The 19,411-nt window shown below is 43.7% G+C and overlaps 2 protein-coding genes across 3 annotated transcripts in view; one reads left to right on the top strand and one right to left on the bottom strand.

Moving 5' to 3' along the window:
- The window catches only part of snx21 (sorting nexin family member 21), a 38,769-nt gene that overhangs the window by 1,546 nt on the left and 17,812 nt on the right, over positions 1–19,411 (top strand). The gene's annotated exons all lie outside the window — the stretch shown is intronic.
- LOC147305531 (deoxyribonuclease-1-like) lies at positions 822–18,792 on the bottom strand. Of its 2 annotated transcripts, XM_086277054.1 has the most exons (11): positions 18,668–18,792; positions 18,459–18,590; positions 11,398–11,558; positions 11,168–11,256; positions 10,315–10,326; positions 7,888–7,974; positions 4,167–4,264; positions 3,927–4,039; positions 3,105–3,262; positions 2,798–2,894; positions 822–1,479 (listed from the first exon to the last, which is right to left on the bottom strand). In XM_086277054.1, exons 3-11 carry the CDS (start codon positions 11,548–11,550, stop codon positions 1,348–1,350), a joined length of 939 nt encoding a protein of 312 aa, XP_086133180.1. In that variant the 5' UTR covers positions 11,551–11,558; positions 18,459–18,590; positions 18,668–18,792; the 3' UTR covers positions 822–1,347. The 2 variants fall into 2 exon arrangements, with proteins under 2 accessions (XP_086133180.1, XP_086133181.1); XM_086277055.1 differs by lacking the exon at positions 10,315–10,326 and having other exon boundaries at positions 18,668–18,790.

Raw genomic sequence — 19,411 nt, 5'->3', positions numbered from 1 at the left:
AGTATACACATTCAGTAATGTGCATACACTCTTATATCGTACATATATTTATTCATATAATTCTCAGATTTAGCCATTCCTATATTTTGCTTGTTCTTATGTTATTGTATTTTGCACACCTCTGTTGCTTGTGAAGCTCGCACACAACAATTTCACTCACATGTACTGTACCAGTGTACCTGCACAGGTGATGTGACAAAAGTGATTTGATTTTAACACTATCATTGATCCAATGCTGATATCAACACTGATATTGATACTATCAGTGTTTGGATCGATCCCCCGAGCCCAAAGCACTGATCTATGCAGGCTGTAGTCAGGAAAAAGTGAAGTGTGCTGAAAAGGTATTATGCCACGACACTCACTAATCTCATTGATGCTCATGAGATTAAGGAGTGTTATAAAAATAAAATGTCTCCATAATCCCAATCAACAGATTAGTTTTGTGATTAAGTGAATTTCAGACTGACATACTAATGTTCTTTCACTGATATACAAATAATCAAAGGTGATAGGATCAGCAAATCAATTTGAAATACATCCTTAAAAACTTTGTGGTGGATGAAGTGTTTTCTTACTGCAGTAAGAAGAAATGCAGGATAAGACGCGTTCTGCTCAGTTTTAATTCCAATTCACAACAACAGTCGCTTCAAGGTAAAAACAGGAGAGAACGTTCAACACCTGTCTGCTGAGGAAAAATGACAGACCGATGATTTTTTTGAAACCCTTTAACTCATTTAGTAATCGATCCATCCCTGTGGTGTTTTCAGGTGAACCTGTATCAATGCAGGCAGCTCGTCCCAAAATAACAACATCTTAAGAATGTTTTTTAAATTTTATTTTACTATTAAAAAAAACTTTACTGAATTTTATAAAACTCAAGCAATGAAAATCTTAACATTTTCAGAGGAATTCTAAATATTTACATCAGTTTCTGTACAGACCCGAGGGGGACACATCAAGAAAAAGATGGAAGGAAGAAGAAAACAAAGAACTCCTAAAAAATAAAATCAGATTACATTTTCACCTCATAACAAACAAGACTGTTGGATGCACTTTTGTCTTGATGCAAAAACCTTAATTTAAAATATTTTAAAATCAGCACCAAAAACCCTGAAAGTCTCATATTTGAATTTTTGTTTTAAAATTTTACACATTCTGTTCCTGGAGCTGCCTCGCTGCTCAGTCACTTCACTTTGGTCTAAGAGCAGTAGAGCTGGGACTATAAAATAAACCCGTGTTAAAAGAACGGACAGCGCCGAGTGATCCTGGCACAGCTAGAAGGTGAACTGGTTTTGGAATAAAAAAAGACAAACGAGTATATAAAGCATTCAGAGCCTGGGATGATCACAGGGCAGAGAGGAAGGACCAGAGGATCACAGAGGCACTTATTAGGCTCAGGAGGGGCGTGGCCTGAAGGAAGAGGGCGGAGCTCTTTAATACCACTTCCACTGGGTAATGGTCGCTCAGCTGCACCACCTGGCAGACAGAAGCAATGGAAGTCAGAGTCAGACATCATCAAACAGTATTTACATCGGCTGTTTTAACAGGACACACAGGAAAAGGTGACAGATATTTAAGGTGTCCTGGCAAACCCGGCCTGAGAATGAGGATAAAAGCCGATCACTTAAAAATGACATTTATTTTTTAAAAAAGGAGGAAGAAATCCAAAACTATGTTGTGCAGCTTTCTATATTTTGGATTTAAATACCGTTTTTTCAGATGCTGTATTATTATAGATAAAGCTACCCAGCAACAGATCAGTGCTTACAATATTAAAGTAGTATACACATTCATTATTCCACATGTATCAATTAATCTTACGGATCAAATAATATAATTTCTACATAATGAGTGGCCACTTTATTAGGTATACCTAGCAAAGTGTTGAGCTGCTCGTTAACACAGATGTGATCAGTCACACGGCAGCAGCTCAAACCGAGCATCAGGATGAGCAAGGAAGGGGCTTTAAGTGACGTTGAAACCTGCTGTGGTTGTTGGTGCCAGACGGACTGGTCTGAATATTTCAGAATGGTAAATAGACCGGTTCTTAAATAGGCTTTTCTGCTCCGAGTACTCAAAGCTGACGTAGTGGAATTTTCCCACACAAACATCTGTTTACAGAGAATGATCTGAATGCACAAGACATGAAACCTTGAAGCAGATGTGTTACAGCACACTCTTGTCAGCTAAAAACAGGAAAAACATCAGATTCCTTTATCATGCAGTGTATCTGTTTGAGGGCTCAGGCTTCGCACGTACTCTCATTACAGCTCAAGAAACTACTGATGTGCCATCATCCTAAAATACAAATTACTCATAACTTTAAAATAAACATGTAGATAAATTGAACCCACTAAGATGTTCTAATTTATCAAACTTCCTTTTCAGACGTGTACCAAATTATTGCAAATCCAAATGATTCAGAGTTAAATTTTATATGTTTGATATGATAAGACTTTTACAGACCGTTAATGAGTAAACAAACTGTCTATGTCTGCACACTAGAGGGCGCTGCAGAGGATTCTTAAATATCAATTTCATGCTTTCAGAGAGAATGCCGTACCAAAAACAAATGTCAAGAAGACTACAAGCAGCCAAATGTCAGCATAATCAGCAGATGATCATAACCCACACTGAAGACAGACAGCAGCGTTTGTCCTGCTGGGCAGGAACTATAACTATAAAGACTGTAACAAACTCTGACGCTTCCAAATGCTTCAGGAAGGCTGTGATTGTGTTTTATTAGACCTATTAAATGTGACCAGTATATATGTGGTGTCATGTGATCAGTTACCTCGCTCCTGGACATTTTGAACTCCGCTCCGAGATCAAAGACTTTTGCAGAGAATGGCTTGATTGCCCTCAGGAAGGGTTCTCCATGCACAACAATCCTGCGCGCACACACACACACACACATTATTTTCTGTTCAAACACACACAAACTAAACCATTAAAATTAAATGCAAGAACATAACTCATCCACACATGAACCTTTAAAGTTAGATTAATAACAATAAGATTAACTGTAGCTGACATCCAGCAGGTAACTCTCTACATTCACCAGCTGTTATATGTTAATCCACAGTTTTGTCAGCACACACCTGTCGTATGCACAGCTGGTCGCATCGGTGACAGTGGTGTCCTCTCGGTTTCTGATCAGCCAGGAGAACTCCGACTTCATGAACAGCCGTATGTTTTTCCTGTCACTTCGTTTCACATACGCACAGCTGGCATGGAAATCTCCCAGGAACATCACATTCTACACACACAACAAAGCGAGTGAGTCAGCCTCCAAAGAATCCCACAGTAAGACTTCACCAGTTTTTTAAATCCTGCTGTGAAGGCCAGTGCTGCCCCTCAGCCTCCAAGCAGATGCACCTGTGGTTTCAATCTGAAACTCCTACATCGCCTTGTTCTCAAGTTATCACATTCACAAACTCGCGTGTTCGTCCTGCCCGGTGGGGTGATGACAATACACCATTTACAGCCCAGGGGTAAAAATGTTTACATTTAAAAGACATGCATAAATGCTTTTAGTCTCTATAAATATCTGCATCTTGATGAAGTCAGTGCTTCTATTTATTTTTATATTTCCAAGTTAAAGCTTGCTGATAAACCTGACATCTTCTGTCTAAATACGGACACTTTTGCCTGCAAATAAATTATCCAACAACACTGCAGATGGTAAAGTGCTGATACCGAGGCTTCAAAATCCTGAGTGCAGAGTCAGGCTATGGTTTCAAAGTCAGTGGTTTTTGACTTTTGTGTATAAAGTGACCTTGGATTCCTTGAAAGGCTCTATGTGAATAAAGTCATTTTCCATTTTAAAGCAGACCTTTACAAACACTGATTATGTGAAAATCAGAAAAAAGTTCTCTGTCACATCTGTTCTGATAAGCCTGTTATTAGATGAGTTTTCGCACCGTGTTGTTCCATTTCTTGCTGACTTCCACAAAGACGTCGTAAAGCTTGTTGATCTCCTGGACGGCCTTGCTGGGCTCACTGTGGAGAGGGACCAAGATAAACTCCCCGATCGCTGCCGGGTGGAAAGAGAAAAGGAAAAACAAGAAGAGAAAGAAAAAAGAGAAGAATGAAGGGCACCGTTTTAATTTAAATCTGAAACTAAGAAGAAAAGCATTCAAAATGTTTTCTTATGCACTAACATGCATTCTTGCTTTGGAAGCGAACCACAAAAGGCTCTCTGACAAACGACTGCTGGCTCCTGTACTGGTATTGACCCGTCACGTTCACCGTCTGCATCCTGTTTGGAGAAGAAAAGATTAAATGCTGTTTAATCATTGGTACGAGCAGCATGTGACCCCTGGTTAATCTAATTTTTGTTCAGCCCCTCCTTCATGACGATTAAGTGGCAGGGTGAAAGTGACGGCGAGGTCACGCTTTATCCAAAGCTGGACAATTTTAAATGTTGCATTTGATTAATGTACTTTAACAGTAGCTGTGAAGCACAGACGCTCGTCTACACTTTACAGTTCAAATCAGCAAGAGATCGCCGAATCACAGTTGGTGTTCACGTACTGCAAACAATCTTGTAGCCTACAAGCAACAAACACCAGAGCAGCAGGATGAAGCCAACACAGAGAGGTCTTTTTCCAGTCCTGGACCACAGCCGGTAGCGGTTTTTGATACGGGCGACACGGGTGGTTGCCCGGGGCGGGATCGTGGTGGGGGCGGCATCACGGGCATCGGCAAAAAAAAAAAAAAAAAGGAAAAACCATCCATCCATCCATCCATCTTCATCCGCTTTGTCCGGGGCCGGGTTGCGGGGGCAGCAGCCTAAGCAAAGAGGCCCAGACCTCCCTCTCCCCAGCCACCTCCTCCAGCTTATCCGGGGGAACACCAAGGCGTTCCCAGGCCAGCCGAGAGATATAATCTCTCCAGCGTGTCCTGGGTCTGCCCCGGGGCCTCCTCCCGGTGGGACATGCCTGGAACACCTCACCCAGGAGGCGCCCAGGGGGCATCCTTGTCAGATGCCCGAACCACCTCAGCTGGCTCCTTTCGATGTGGAGCAGCACTGGCTCTACTCTGAGCCCCTCCCGGATGGCCGAACTTCTCACCCTATCTCTAAGGGAGAGGCCAGCCACCCTTCGGAGGAAGCTCATTTCTGCCGCTTGTATCCGCGATCTCGTTCTTTCGGTCACTACCCACAGCTCGTGGCCATAGGTGAGGGTAGGGACGTAGATCGACCGGTAAATTGAGAGCTTTGCTTTTACACTCAGCTCCCTCTTCACCACGACGGACCGGTGCAGCGTCCGCATTACTGCAGCTGCAGCCCCAATCCGTCTGTCGATCTCCGGCTCCCTTCTCCCATCACTAGCGAACAAGACCCCGAGATACTTGAACTCCTCCACTTGGGGCAGGAACTCATCCCCGACCCGGAGTGGGCACTCCCTTTTCCGGCTGAGAACCATGGCCTCAGATTTGGAGGTGCTGATCCTCATTCCCGCTGCTTCACACTCGGCTGCGAACAGTTCCAGTGCGAGCTGGAGGCCCTCACCCGATGAAGCCAACAGAACCACATCATCTGCAAAAATCAGAGATGAGATTCTGAGGCCACCAAAGCGAAAGCCCTCCGCCACCTGGCTGCGCCTAGAAATCCTGTCCATAAAAATTATGAACAGAACCGGAGACAAAGGGCAGCCCTGGCGGAGCCCATCACCCACCGGGAACGAGTCCGACTTATTGCCGGCAATGCAAACCAAGCTCTTGCAACGGTTGTATAGGGATCGAATGGCCCGTAGCAATGGGCCAGACACCCCATATTCCCGCAACACCTCCCACAGGACACCCCGAGGGACACGGTCGAATGCCTTCTCCAAGTCCACAAAACACATGTAGACTGGTTGGGCAAACTCCCATGCACCCTCAAGTATCCTGGAGAGGATAAAGAGCTGGTCCAGTGTTCCGCGACCAGGACGAAAACCGCATTGTTCCTCCTGTATCCGAGGTTCGACTAACGGACGAACTCTCCTTTCCAGCACCCTGGCATAGACTTTCCCAGGGAGGCTGAGGAGTGTGATCCCCCTGTAGTTGGAACACACCCTCCGGTCCCCTTTCTTAAAGATGGGGACCACCACCCCGGTCTGCCAGTCCACAGGTACTGCCCCTGATCTCCACGCAACATTGCAGAGGCGTGTCAACCAGGACAGCCCTACAACGTCCACCAGGGGCTCTGCCACCAAGGAGTTGTTTAACTGCCTCAGTGACCTCGCCCCCGGAAATTGGCGGGTCATTCCCCTCATCCCCAGACTCTGCTTCCTCCTCGGAAGACGTGTCAGTGGGATTAAGGAGGTCCTCGAAGTATTCCTTCCACCGCCTGACAATTTTCTCAGTCGACGTCAGCAGCGCTCCGCCAGCACTATACACAGTGCAGGTAGAGCACCGCTTTCCCCTCCTGAGACGTCTGACGGTTTGCCAGAATCTCTTCGAGGCAGTCCGAAAGTCTTTTTCCATGGCCTCTCCGAACTCCTCCCACACCCGAGTTTTTGCTTCAGCCACTGCCCGAGCCGCATTCCGCTTGGCCTGTCGATACCTGTCGGCTGCCTCCGGAGTCCCACAGGCTAACCAAGCCCGATAGGACTCCTTCTTCAGCCTGGTGGCTCCCTTCACCTCTGGTGTCCACCATTTGGTTCGGGGATTACCACCACGGCAGGCACCAACCACCTTGTGGCCGCAGCTCAATGCAGCAGCTTCGGCAGTGGAGACGCTGAACATGGTCCATTCGGACTCAATGTCCCCAGTCTCCCTCGGAATGCTGTTGAAGCTCTGCCGGAGGTGTGCGTTGAAGATCTCGCGGACTGGGGCCTCTGCTAGACGTTCCCAGCACACCCTCACTACGCGTTTAGGTGCACCAGGTCTGTCCAGCGTCCTCCCCCGCCACCTGATCCAACTCACCACCAGGTGGTGATCAGTTGACAGCTCAGCCCCTCTCTTTACCCGAGTGTCCAGAACATATGGTCGCAGGTCTGCTGATACGATTACAAAATCGATCATCGACCTACGGCCTAGAGCATCCTGGTGCCACGTGCACTTATGGACACTCTTATGTTCAAACAGGGTGTTCGGAAAGGAAAAACAAAAAAGAAAAATTGCTTGTACTCATTGGGCAAGACACTTCACCCATTGCCTACTGGTGGTGGTCAGAGGGCCTGGTGGCGCCAGTGTCCGGCAGCCTCGCCTCTGTCAGTGCGCCCCAGGGTGGCTGTGGCTACAATGTAACTGCCATCACCAGTGTGAATGGGTGAATGACTGGATGTGTAAAGCGCTATACAAATACAGGCCATTTACCATACAGTCCAGTATATAGAGAGACGAGACGACGAGGCTCCAGTTACAGCAGTGCAAGTAAACAAACAATAAATATAAGAAGAGTAAGAAAATAAATCTACACTTTAGGACCAGGGGTAAAGGGTCAATAACAATTTAAAATTTATATTTTATAGTTTGATGATTTAAAGTCTCACACACAACCCGTCGAAAGGGGAGGGGCTGCTTCCAAATAGAGCACATTTCATTCATAATGATGTGAATCCAAGCCCATTATGTATTCATGATCTGAATCCTGGGTTGTGTGAAATCCCAGAAATAAACCTTAGACAAAGTGAATCTGTGAACTAAGGTGTAGGTGTGTTAGATCATGTTGTGGTGATCCTCGAGTTGGTGGATTTGTGTTCATACTGGAGGGCAAAATTAAAACCAATGGAAGATGGACAAGAAAAGTTGAAAGCCATCAGGTGCTCAGTTTAGAAATAGTAGAAAAGAAGCGAAGAGAAACGAGCAAAAGATGCAGGCAATACAGGCCAGAGGGAGTGTTCGCCCGGGGCGCCAAACAGGCTAGGACCGCCACTGACCACAGCCATGTCTTACCTGGAGATGAAAACATACTTCTGCTTGTCGTCAGGAGAGTTTCCCAAACTCTCACTGGCCACTGCCTCGTAGTCGTACTCTTCATACCTCAACGCAGAGAAGGAGACAAGAATGTGGAAAAACGCAGCAGAGAAAGGAGCTGCACGTCACACAGTACGCAATACACGAGCCCGCCAAAACATCAATGTGAACAGAGGAGCACAAGGACCGCTGGGGCTTATGAAGCCATCAGGTGAGCATTACAGAGCAGTCCTCATTGTTCTTTCAGAGAAACAAGGAAGCTAAAGTCAGATTTATCCCAGTGATCTGCTCTGCTGGAGTTCACGCCTCGATGAACGCTCCCTCGTGCACCTCTCTTCACATTGTTCAAGCAAATTTATACCAACATTCCTACAATTTAAACAAATTGCATTTTTTAGGTAACCAGTGCCCTAGTCACTGAAATGTCCTTTTTTTAATGGTCTTTTTATTTACACTTTCAAAAAACAAAAAAAACAAAAAAAACAAAAAAAAAAAACAACCCAAAACCCCCCCAACACACACACACACACACACACAACCCAAGATTGTGCATGTGTGTTCGTGGTGGGAAGTCATACATGCATGTATGTAAATCTGCATGTAACCTCATTATCATGTTTTAGAAACACATTAATGCTTTTTGTGCCTGAAATGCTAAATAATATGCTAACATGACTAAAGCTAATGTAGCCCAGTCCCATGATTTTTACTACACCTAAACATAGTATCCAGGTACTTCTATTTGGAGTATTTTTTATTTTTATTTTAGCTCTGTTTAGCTGCTTTTGAGCATTTCCCCTCGCCTTCTCTTTCCATCATTTTAATCGAATGTTTCTGTTTTATGAGACCGCTGTAGTTTCATTCTGTGTTTTTTTTTTTTTGTTTTTTTTTTTAACTCATGTAGCCATTTTTCTCGTTACATTGTGACTCCTAATGTCGCTTAGCAACTATTTCATGTCCACTTACATTAGAAGCTTTTCAAACTATTTCTGTTGTAATGCTACTAAAATTAATACTGAAACTTGGCACTTTAATCTACTGTAGTCTTATGAAAATGTTGCATGGACTTTTATTATGGGACTTTGGTTAAATATGACAGTAAGATTTCTTGAGATGAAGTCTTAATACTAGAAAAGCACATGAAAACAGTCCAGCGTGATAGTCCCAGAAGTGGAGCTCCCCAGGGCTTAGCACCCGGCCTACTAAGCTTTATACATGTACAGAAAGTATTTCAGTCACGCCGTCAGAAATATGAGACATATTTCAGCACGTGAAATTTGTAGTTTGGGATATTTACATCTAGCTAAATAAAAGTACAATTTACAAAACAAACATGAAAATGTTTATTCTTCAACTTGAACCCACAGCATGTTTTTTTTGTACAGCGCCCACCCAAAGCTTGGACACACTGCACTGATGGGTAACACTTTATTTTGTTAAGTCAAAAGTACCTTTCACAGTAACCACTTAGTTGATAAATATTTTTGCAATTTAAACAGTCAGCAGTCCATAAACACATCACATATTTACATTTCGTTATGTGCTTTCACATGTGTGCTCATCTGCATTTACTACAGCTTTGATCCTTGGCTGCTCAGGTCTCCATGCTACTTCACCATTGTGAGTAGAAATGTGTTCATGTTAGATAGAAAGCACTTACATGGGAAAAGCACAGAAGAAAGTGCTTGTGTGAATGTGTGTGAATGTGTGTGAATGAGGCAAGCGTTTTGAGTCCTCACTCAGACTAAAAAGGAGCTACATTTTTACCAAATTTAACAATAATAAATAATAATAATAATAATAATAATAATCAGGGTTGTAGTGAACGTTACTTGAGTTGGCATTTAGATTGATATTAGTTTCTGTGTTTCTATTCTAGTTTCTATTCTTTTCCCCATAAAGACTGCATTTTACCACCTCCCCGTAACCATAACAACAAGTTTTGACATCTCCATGCGTGTCAATAAAGATGAGGTTTGATGACCTTTAGAATAGTTTCCAGGTTTTTCCCACGGTAAGTGCATGAGCAGAGACCGCCCTCACTAACTTCTAACGTGTCGCTCTATAAGCAGACATGAAAATGACAGAAACAGCTCAGCTCATGAAGAGGTTCAAGGGTCACTAGTGGCCCTTGAACCTCTTTTTAAGGCCCTGCTACTGACTAGGAGGCTTTCAAGTTGTTCAGAGTTAAATCAGAATCATTCAGTTCATGCTTTTCCCTTTAACAAATACTGGACTGATAAACCTGTATGACACATTTCCATCCCGATTTTCTCTAATAGTGACTTTCCAAAGTAAAGTGTTGCCATTTCAGGCATTTTGGTTAGTAAAGGGTGTAAATTTCGATTATTAGGATTAATGAATATGATTAGATGATACTTCACATGCTCATTAAATCCAGTGTACCTGTCAGATCCCCTGTTGAAGGCAGACAGCAGACACATAATGACCATCATTATGCACATATTGTGGTTAAGCAGTGTTAGAATACTAGTTGAGTATATTAAAAGATCGAGCAGTTTACGGTCTTGTATGTCAGCAACATGCCCACGTACTCTTTAGCAATACAGCAATCTCTTTGCATCGTTATCATAAAACACTGACTGGTAGTGAACTGTAGCTTTGTCAGTACACACAGAGTACAAACATAAAACAGGAGTAAGCCACAGCCAACTGAATCATGCTGACACCTGTTAGTGCCATCGTGCTGTGTTTTCATAGAGCTCACAGCTGCTGTATTAGAAAGGGTCAGACTTCCCTTTTGCTCTCACACAGTCTCGCTTCATGCTGAAGATTTTGGAAAATGCTTTTCCTGCTTATACTTTTTCCTGTCAAATATATGAAGTGTAATCAAAATGTTCTGGGAGTGGGTCTACAAAAATCAAATACCCTAAATTATGTAAGTGATGTGAGGCAAGGTAATCTTATGGAGCCCTGCACTATTATATGGCTGGTTTTATTTGAGAAGAGAGAACAAAGTTGCCAGGTCAGGTGAGTGAGCGCAGAATGGGACATCCAGGAGAACTACAAATAATCAATAATAGTGAATAATGACATCATCATATGATTATTTCAAGCACACACTGTCTCTGTCCGAGACCACAGAAGTCCCACCTACCTAATGGTCAAACTTTCTCTTTACGATTAGCAACCAATGAGCAATGAGTAGAATAAGTCCTCTTTAAGGGCTGAAACTCAGCTGACAAGATTTTCATGCTGATAGTTTAAACTGTAGCCAGAGTTTCCAGCGAATGTTTACCTGTTGAGCACAGACAGCAACGTTTCAATGGCTCGACCGTCTGGATCCACCACGTGCTGTAGGAGGCTGATATCACAACGAGTCAGGACCTGGACAGACACATGGGCACACAGAAAAAAGGTCATAGGTCGAGTCATAAATACAGCACCAGATCCAATTCTGCCAATAATTCATTCATAACGGCAGCAGGAAAAAATATAATATAAAATGCATAATAAAGTGTGTGTTACCAGTTTGAGATAGTGCATCAGTCTCTCGTCTGATGCTTTCGCAGAGTCGAATTTCTGCACGTTGTAGGCACAGATCCTGAGTTCAGTTGCTGACTTCAAGACAAAAATGGAGAGCAAAAGGAAGAGGGAAAGACCAGAAGAGCGCCACCTCATGGTTGGATCTGTGAAGGAATAAAAGACGCACAATGTCACTGATGCAAAGCACAGTGTCCAAAACGCACAGCTCTCACTGACGTGGAATAAGCTAAAGAAACCAACTTGTGGAATGTCTTCACAATGCCTTGAGTTTGGAAATTTGATATAATAGTGAGAATAAAAGATTCCAATGACAATCAACCATCCTGCAGGTCCGACCTGCGTGCAGCCATGAATCACCCCAAAAAGCCAAGACGACAGAGCAAGGCCTGACAGTAACTGTGGTGTCACTACAGATTAATAACCACACTTCCTGTCTGCACATGCAGAAACACAGAAGCAATTTACAACCATCACAAAAAGACGGTGCAGCAGCAACGCCACTCACGGCACAACCACACTGCCCACAGTCTCCATTTCTATCGATATTCTTACACAAGTTCTGTCAAACTCGACGCATCATCGTTTCCTGTTCGCAGCCTCTGGCTCACATTATTAGTGTAAATGTTACACAAATTGATAACCTATATATGAAATGACTACATTTTTAACCTGATTGCAAATATGAGAAAGCACAATCCTAAATGAAACAGGGACCAGTGATAAATACAGATTCAGTCAACACAGAGATTACAGGACACACAGCAGGCTGATCCTTGTTCTACAGTTACTTTCTACACTGAGCCAAATTTCTGTCACATTGTTACAGATATCAGCTCATAATGGAAACAAAAACTGCTCAGAAAACTTCAGGGAGCAGCTGACCATCACAGTACGACACAGTCAGGTAAACTTGAGGAATATCAGTCTGTCCAGTCTGGACGCATGAGGTGCACTGGAGAGGCAACAACAAGAGAACGTCCCAAAAGCGAATGTGTTAGCAGGCGGCGTTCACAGATGACTCTCCTCTTCCTTCCTCTCTAGTTTTGTGTTTTGTTAGTGACCGTCAGATGTTACCTGCACCAGCGTCTCAAGGATGGCATGTCCATTCATTGCATCGCAAGAAGGCCCGTGCGCCTCCCAGCACAGTCCATGACATGACCGTTAGAGAAGACAGACACACAAAAGGTCAGCAGCAGGACCAATATCTGCTCCTATGTGAGAGGAGGGAAAAGAAGCATGGCCAGGAAAATCACTTCAACCTGTCAGAAACTGAATTGAAGAGGTCCCAAAGGTTGATTCTGGTTAACTCGATGTAACGTTTTCACTGGGAGAAATGTTTTGTTACTCATCCAAGTGACTTCTTCAGTCTCAGCTGACTGCATTTCTGAGTCGAGGAGCGGGCCTAAGGGTACATCTTTCACCTTACAGTGCTGTGTCTGCAGCCATTCCCCGACTCTCTGTGAATGGTACTCATGGCCATTGATCAGTGGTTGTTGATCAACGGTCATGGTTATTTGCATATTAATGATCAAGGAACTGACCTCACAGCCCATTGTTCCTTCAGTGGGCTGATTTCAGTCATTGTTCAAATGTACTGTTTATAAGGTTGGAAGCCTGCAGTCATCTGAGACTGAAGAAGTCACTGGATGAGTGACGAAACGTTTCTCCCAATGAAAGCGCTACGTCCAGATGAACAGAACCAACTTTTTGGCGCTGCATTTTTTGTGCACTTTCAAATCGTCTATATCAGGGGTTCTTAACCTTTTTCACCTCGCGGCCCAATTTTTTCACTACAAAGTGGCTTATAGCCCAGCTTTAATGGCATTCACCACACATCAACAGGACTGGCAGGTCTGACACATGTGGAAGACATGAGAGTCTGGAGGCGTTGAGGAAAGTTTTATGCATCATCCAGCGTCAGTGGAGGCCTGAGGAGGCACGTCCTTATCCTGCATATTCTTGGAAGAGCAGACAGATCCCGACTGCTTTTAGATGCGGGAATGACATCATTACCCTTCTGCTAATGCAGTGCACTCTGGGTTCCTCCACTGCCTCATATTCCCCAGATCTGAAACCAACCAAGAACCTCTGGGTGCCACAAACAGTCCACGAGGTCACTGAGGTCACTGCCCTGATCCAGATGTGGGAGGAGGTCCTGAGGGCAGCCTTCACTGTCTCATCAAGAGGTTGCTCCCAGATTGTTGGGAGTGTACACTCCTGAACAACTAATGCAGTTTTACTTTAAACATTCATATAGTATTACTTCTACCTCACTACATCTTGGATGAAAATACTACTCTTTGTACACTTTTTTAAACCTTTAGTTTTTTCCTCATTTTTAATATTTCAAAAATTCTGACGTAAAAAAAATGCAGCAGAAGTAGCTGGTGGAGTAAATATTGTCTTTTTTAAATGTTTGAGAATCTTTTTGGTAGTAAAACTTGTTTATGACATGTGACTGTTCTGGGGCACTCAAGGGCAGTGAGCCAAGCTGTGAAGGCATCTTCATTATAACCATACATCACACAGACAGGTGCTTCTGTTATTTAGTCTGATCCTCATCTGCATCGTCCTAATGGCGACGAGCGAGGCCCTGCTGCAAAGCAAACGTGTTCCCAGATTTAATGACTACACAGGTGAAACAGCAAGGTGAGTCAGTGATGCTTAACTGACACACCAGCGTCAGCTCACAGGAGCAACTACATGGAGGAAGAGGACGAGAGAGTGAGGCTGCTGGGACAGAGAGAAACTCCACATCAGCCTCATGACTGCAGAGGAAAAGGGGAAATGTTCAACAGTCTTCAGGGGAGGAGACACAAAAGCAAGTTTGTACAGCTGAGAATGAGAGCAGGAAGTGTGCCGCTTGATTTTAAACACCAGCTTAATCTTGGCCTGTAAACATCCTTTCATAACTCATGAGTGTGACGGAGAAACATGAGACAGTGTGAGTGTGGAGGAGTCGTCTGCCAGCAGAGCTGACTGGTCTGACTGGTCTGATGGACGAGTGACAGCATGCTCAGGCCTGTGTGCAGAAAAGCTGTTTGTTTGCTGACACACTTTAAATTATTTTATTGTTGCACATTTTCACTCCATTTCAATAGTTTTGATCATGAAAATTCTGTTTTTTGTTTGAGCCATAAAGGAAAAAAAAAAAAAAACTGCTGCCGTGTTTAATACTGCTGTTCCTCGAGAGTGTGCCGAGCTACTGCAGCTCTTTGTGATACAGCGCATTCTTGTGCAATACGATTTTCATCGCCCTCTGATGCTACTTTTTCATACGCTGACAGCAGAACTATCCAGGTCATCAGTTAACATTTACAGTCACAAGATTACTCTAAATCAGCCGTAGGTGTAAATGTGAGCGTCTCCATACAAACAGAAGGTCTGGCAGTTTGAGTGTCAGCTGTATGTTAACAGTGTCACAGTCTTCCAGGATTCAGTCCAAGGTCAGACGTTTAACATGTTAAACGTTCAAAGGTCTGCAAAGCAAATGCAAATCTGAACAAACAACAAGACCTTTGGAACAGACAAGACCAAAGCGCAGGAGTTCGGTCATCATGGAAAAACCAAGCCAAGCTGTGCAATACAGCTGTGCATAAATCACTGCTCAGAAACGTCAGTGAACTGGAGCAAGGCTGTAAAGACGAGCAGGTCAAAATTCCTTCACAGTGACGCGAGAGCCTGAGTCGTAGGTCGTACTTTCATTTTCCTGGACCTGAAACATTTGATTAAACTGTTTTTAATGCAGCCTTTTTAAAGTTGAACCCATATCAATATTAAATACACAAACACACTCTGTCAATGACTTCTCACTATAACATGACCTTATAGGAGGCACAAACAGAGCGAATGAGTAGAGATGTATATGCCGAGTGGCTGCCTGCTGCTAATAATAAAATGAGGAACCTGCAGGAATTAAAGTGAAGTGGTTACTCGCTGTGGTCGGGTTAGTTAACAGTCAGTCAGCCCAGCTGTGACTCTTCAGATGTCTTCACTCCACCCCTCCCAGGCGTAAATGCGGTGCGACCGGTCGAGTGACTCCCTCAGTACACCAGATTTCTACACACCGACCTACCTAACTGACGACAACAACCCTCACTGTAACCTGCACGATACGAGATTACAGCACAAGGCGAGCAACAGTTTACAAGTTGCTTTGCCAAGTTGAGCACTTTGAAGGTTCAATTCAGACTTGGGTTATTTTTCAGGCTGTGGACGAGGATGTTTTTGTATCAGAGGACATAAGGCCTTAAAATCCTGTGTTGGCAAAACAAACAGTATCATATTGCAGCCACCACCCCAACCACCTTTCACAACCAGGGGAACTTTGTGGAATTAAGCTTCTGGCTACACAGTCATCGAGCTGCTTTCGAGTACAAACACAGTTTGATTTAAAACTGCGTAAACTAATCAGCCTTAGCTTTCAGACTGAACATAGAATTAAAACACTCGCTTCACCGTTTCTGACACTTGGTTGAAAGACTCATTCGGCCTGAGAAAGTGTTAGACGAGGAGCCCTGGAGCAAGGTGTGCCATTTGAAATGCAGAAGAGCCTCACAATGAGTGACAGCACAAAGTTGATTTTGATGTTATTTAACCAGGAAGTCCTGCAGGGTTAACAGCACTTTGCAGGGAAAGGAGGAGGGGCTTACTTTGTAGTCACTGCCACAAAAGTTCTAGAAACAAGTGTCGCCGCTCAGCAGGTGTTTTGAAAAGCCTTATTTCAGTTGTTATTTTAAAGTATCGCCTACATTTAATTTAACTTGTGTGGTTACCAGGAAAAAGTCTCACGTGGCCATCTTTGTTATTTACGGTTGTCGTCTTTCTGTCCCACAGCTTTGATGTCAGGACTCTGAGCGCCACGTCTCTCTCTGCTCTGACAAAAAAATCAGTAAAATATCCAGAACTGACTTTAAATTCTGTGAACGGCTCCAAACTCCTTGGAATAAACCGTTGGGTAAACGGCAGCATAGTTCATGTGTTGTGTGGCCTGCTTTATTGTTCTTTCTGTTTATGAGTTTTAAGAAAGGATCTGTGTGAGTGCTGCGCTCTGGTAGGACACACCTGCATTTAAGGGGGTTTTGAATTCAAGGACACAAGGTCCGACATCTGATGTGTTTGAAGCATCTAATCTTAGAAGATCAATGCTAAGAGCTAGCTTCAATGGCAGCTACCTGCCCCTCCCTGATATGCACCACTGGAGTTTTATGGGTTGCCAGTAAATAACGGTGCATTTCAGAGACTTTCAATGTCTGTGTTAGGAAGGTCAAGGCGTGCAGGAGGTGCTGGCTAACATTTCAACTCCAATGGGTTTAATTTTTTACTCACTTGTTAGATTTAAGCATAAAAATACTCGTGAGTTGGATTAAACACTATGAAATGTTCAGTTAAGGTTATAAAAGATTACAAGCAGCAATAGAAAACCAACAGATGCCACCGTTAACGTTCAATTTCTAGTCAGCCCATTTATCCACCCCGACCTCCTCTCCACCTCGACAGATAGTTGTGCAATTCGACTTCCTCCTGCCATCATCACTGCCGCCACAGAGAGTCCTGTCACCAGAACATGAACTCTACTCATTACCATTCACTGGCATCAGAGAGAAACACATAAGATTCCTTGTCTTCATAGTTTGTTCCACATATTTATACACATCCAGATTCATCATGACTCTAAAATGGAAATTCATAAATCGTTCCTGTTTTTAAGGCTCCGTTAACAGTCCCAGTTAGAGAGTTCAAGACACACCAACCTCACTGTACCATTGCTGGTTTCTCACTTTGTTCAGGCGTGAAGCAGCATACATGTGAACTCAGCAGCAGTTTCCAGGTTAGCCGGTGACTCGGCTCTGAATGTTTCAGCTGGTGAGGTCAAATTCACCAATTATTAACAAGTTAATGCTTAACACTGGTCGAAAAGCACAAATCGCATGACTTTAAAGCTTCTTTCATCCAGAAAGAGACACAATGAAACCAAAATAAGTTCTCAAACAGGTCTGTTAATGATAAATAGACTGAATGCCAGTTTGGCACAAACTGACCTCAAAGGCGGACAAAAGAATAAAAATGGTTGAAAATATGAATCAAGAAGGGAACAAAGACACGGCCGACTTCAAAATGAGGAGGCAGGCAGAAAAATGCAGAAATCATTTTGCATTTTACACACCTGGTTTTCTCAAACGTCCATGGATACGAACCAGTGCTGAAGCTCATCTGCAAAACTTTCACTTTCAGCATGTTTTAAATAAACACCACATATGTATCCTGAATAAAGTCTTTCAGCTCAGCTGGACCATTAATAAGTGTGAGTCCAATCACGTTTCCAACTCAGCACCCTTGAATTTGGAATATTTTCATGGAAATAATCCAAGGATCTTGGAAAGAAAAGTGTCTGGACTTCTTTAAGTTTCCTTTAAGAAGCTTCTTCAGTTCTAAGACCAACTGGTGAAGAGTCAGACAGACAGATTTCCTCAGAGACACTCCCTTAATTTTCCTGTTAGAACACCAAAGAGGCAGAATTCTGGCCAAACAGAGACTCGGTGAACAGGAGCTGGTATTTATGCTCCTGTTTACACAGCGTGCGTGAAAATATCTCAGTTTTAAATATTTAATCTGGAGTAAAGATTCTGTTTAAAGTGTTGCTGCATAATTTGAATACCTCCTGAGGAACTGCACAGCGTCTTTCTACATCCTACTGTGACTGGCTCTGTTTTACATTCCTGCTGCTTCACCTGCTTTATGTGGTTTTTCTTTCTTATTTTCTCTCCACCTTTTGTCACGGCCACGCACTGAAATACCAACACAGATTCCTTTGACGTGACTCTGAAAACATCCGAATTTAAGTTGGGAAATTTAAAAGATGTTAAAAACTACTACCATCCTCACAAAGGCACGAAAACACTTAAACATTGACAGAGTCCGTTCACACAGCCTACACACCCACGGCCACTTCAGTTTTAAGCACTCACACACTGAGCAGACCCAGTAACCGGTACTGGTCTCGTCCCAGTAACGGCTGCTGGATCAGTTGTTGTTTTTCGTACCTGTTCAGGTGAGTCAAATTACGACCGTCTGCTGCTAAGTCTGCTGGGTGTGGACGCTGTCTCAGCCTGGCGCAGGTATCGCCGTCCAGGTTGTTTCAGGTTGTTCACGTCTACAAATGCAGCATTCAGGGTCTGTGGTAAAGGCGGGACGTTTTTTACATCATGACATCTGTGACACCCATTTTATGTCACATGATCAACCAACTTACCTATCAGCTGCAGCCCCAGAGCAGGTGTGAGCCACAGATGAGCATGACGTAGTCTGGTGAAATCTGATTTCCTTACTGCAGCCACATAACGCTCCCACAGCGCAGTGCAAAAAAGTATCATCGTCATAAGAATTATTTCATATTTAACACATAAAGTGACTTGAACTGTCCAAAAAATTGGTTAGGCAGTGAAAGCATGTTGGACTGGAGTCAGTGAGAATCTAAGATTAGTTAGAAATGTCATCTCTGGATATTTAAGTGTGTTTTTACAGTAAAATCAAAACCACCTTTGAGTATTTCCTCATCACATGCTCCACAGTAGTTTAAAAGGTGTGACTGATCATGTGTGATGATGAAATCCCATGGCTTCTCGGTTGTGTTCACACTGGAGTATAATAGCTGTGAGAAAATGTTGAGCAACACAATTATTTCCTGTTACTCCACCAGAGCCACACTCACCTGATGGCAGCTAGCATGAGCTCAGCTGGCTGGGAGCTCGTGGCTTCAGGCTGAATTCTGGGTAGAGGCAGAGGATCTGTGGGAGCAGAGCTGTGAGTCCGGAGAGGGCTGCAGAAACTCTACTGCTGCCCTGCAATCAGGCTGCTCAGCCACAGGCCTATACTCCTGGCAGGAAGAAGGACGCTGAAAAAAGACTTGTGAGCTGAGCTGTTCAGCTCAGAGGTGGTGTGTGTGGGTATCCTGTTCCTATTGCACTCTTCCAGTTTGAGGGTTCACAGTTCCTAA

Source organism: Aulonocara sp. 'chitande type north' Nkhata Bay, linkage group LG20 (genome assembly GCF_057382095.1).
Source record: "Aulonocara sp. 'chitande type north' Nkhata Bay isolate Kocher_YH1m ecotype deep benthic linkage group LG20, A_spYH_male_GT1.1, whole genome shotgun sequence".
Taxonomy (NCBI): domain Eukaryota; kingdom Metazoa; phylum Chordata; class Actinopteri; order Cichliformes; family Cichlidae; genus Aulonocara; species Aulonocara sp. 'chitande type north' Nkhata Bay.
Note: the sequence above shows the minus strand (reverse complement) of the source record. Positions and strands in the feature narration are given on the sequence as shown.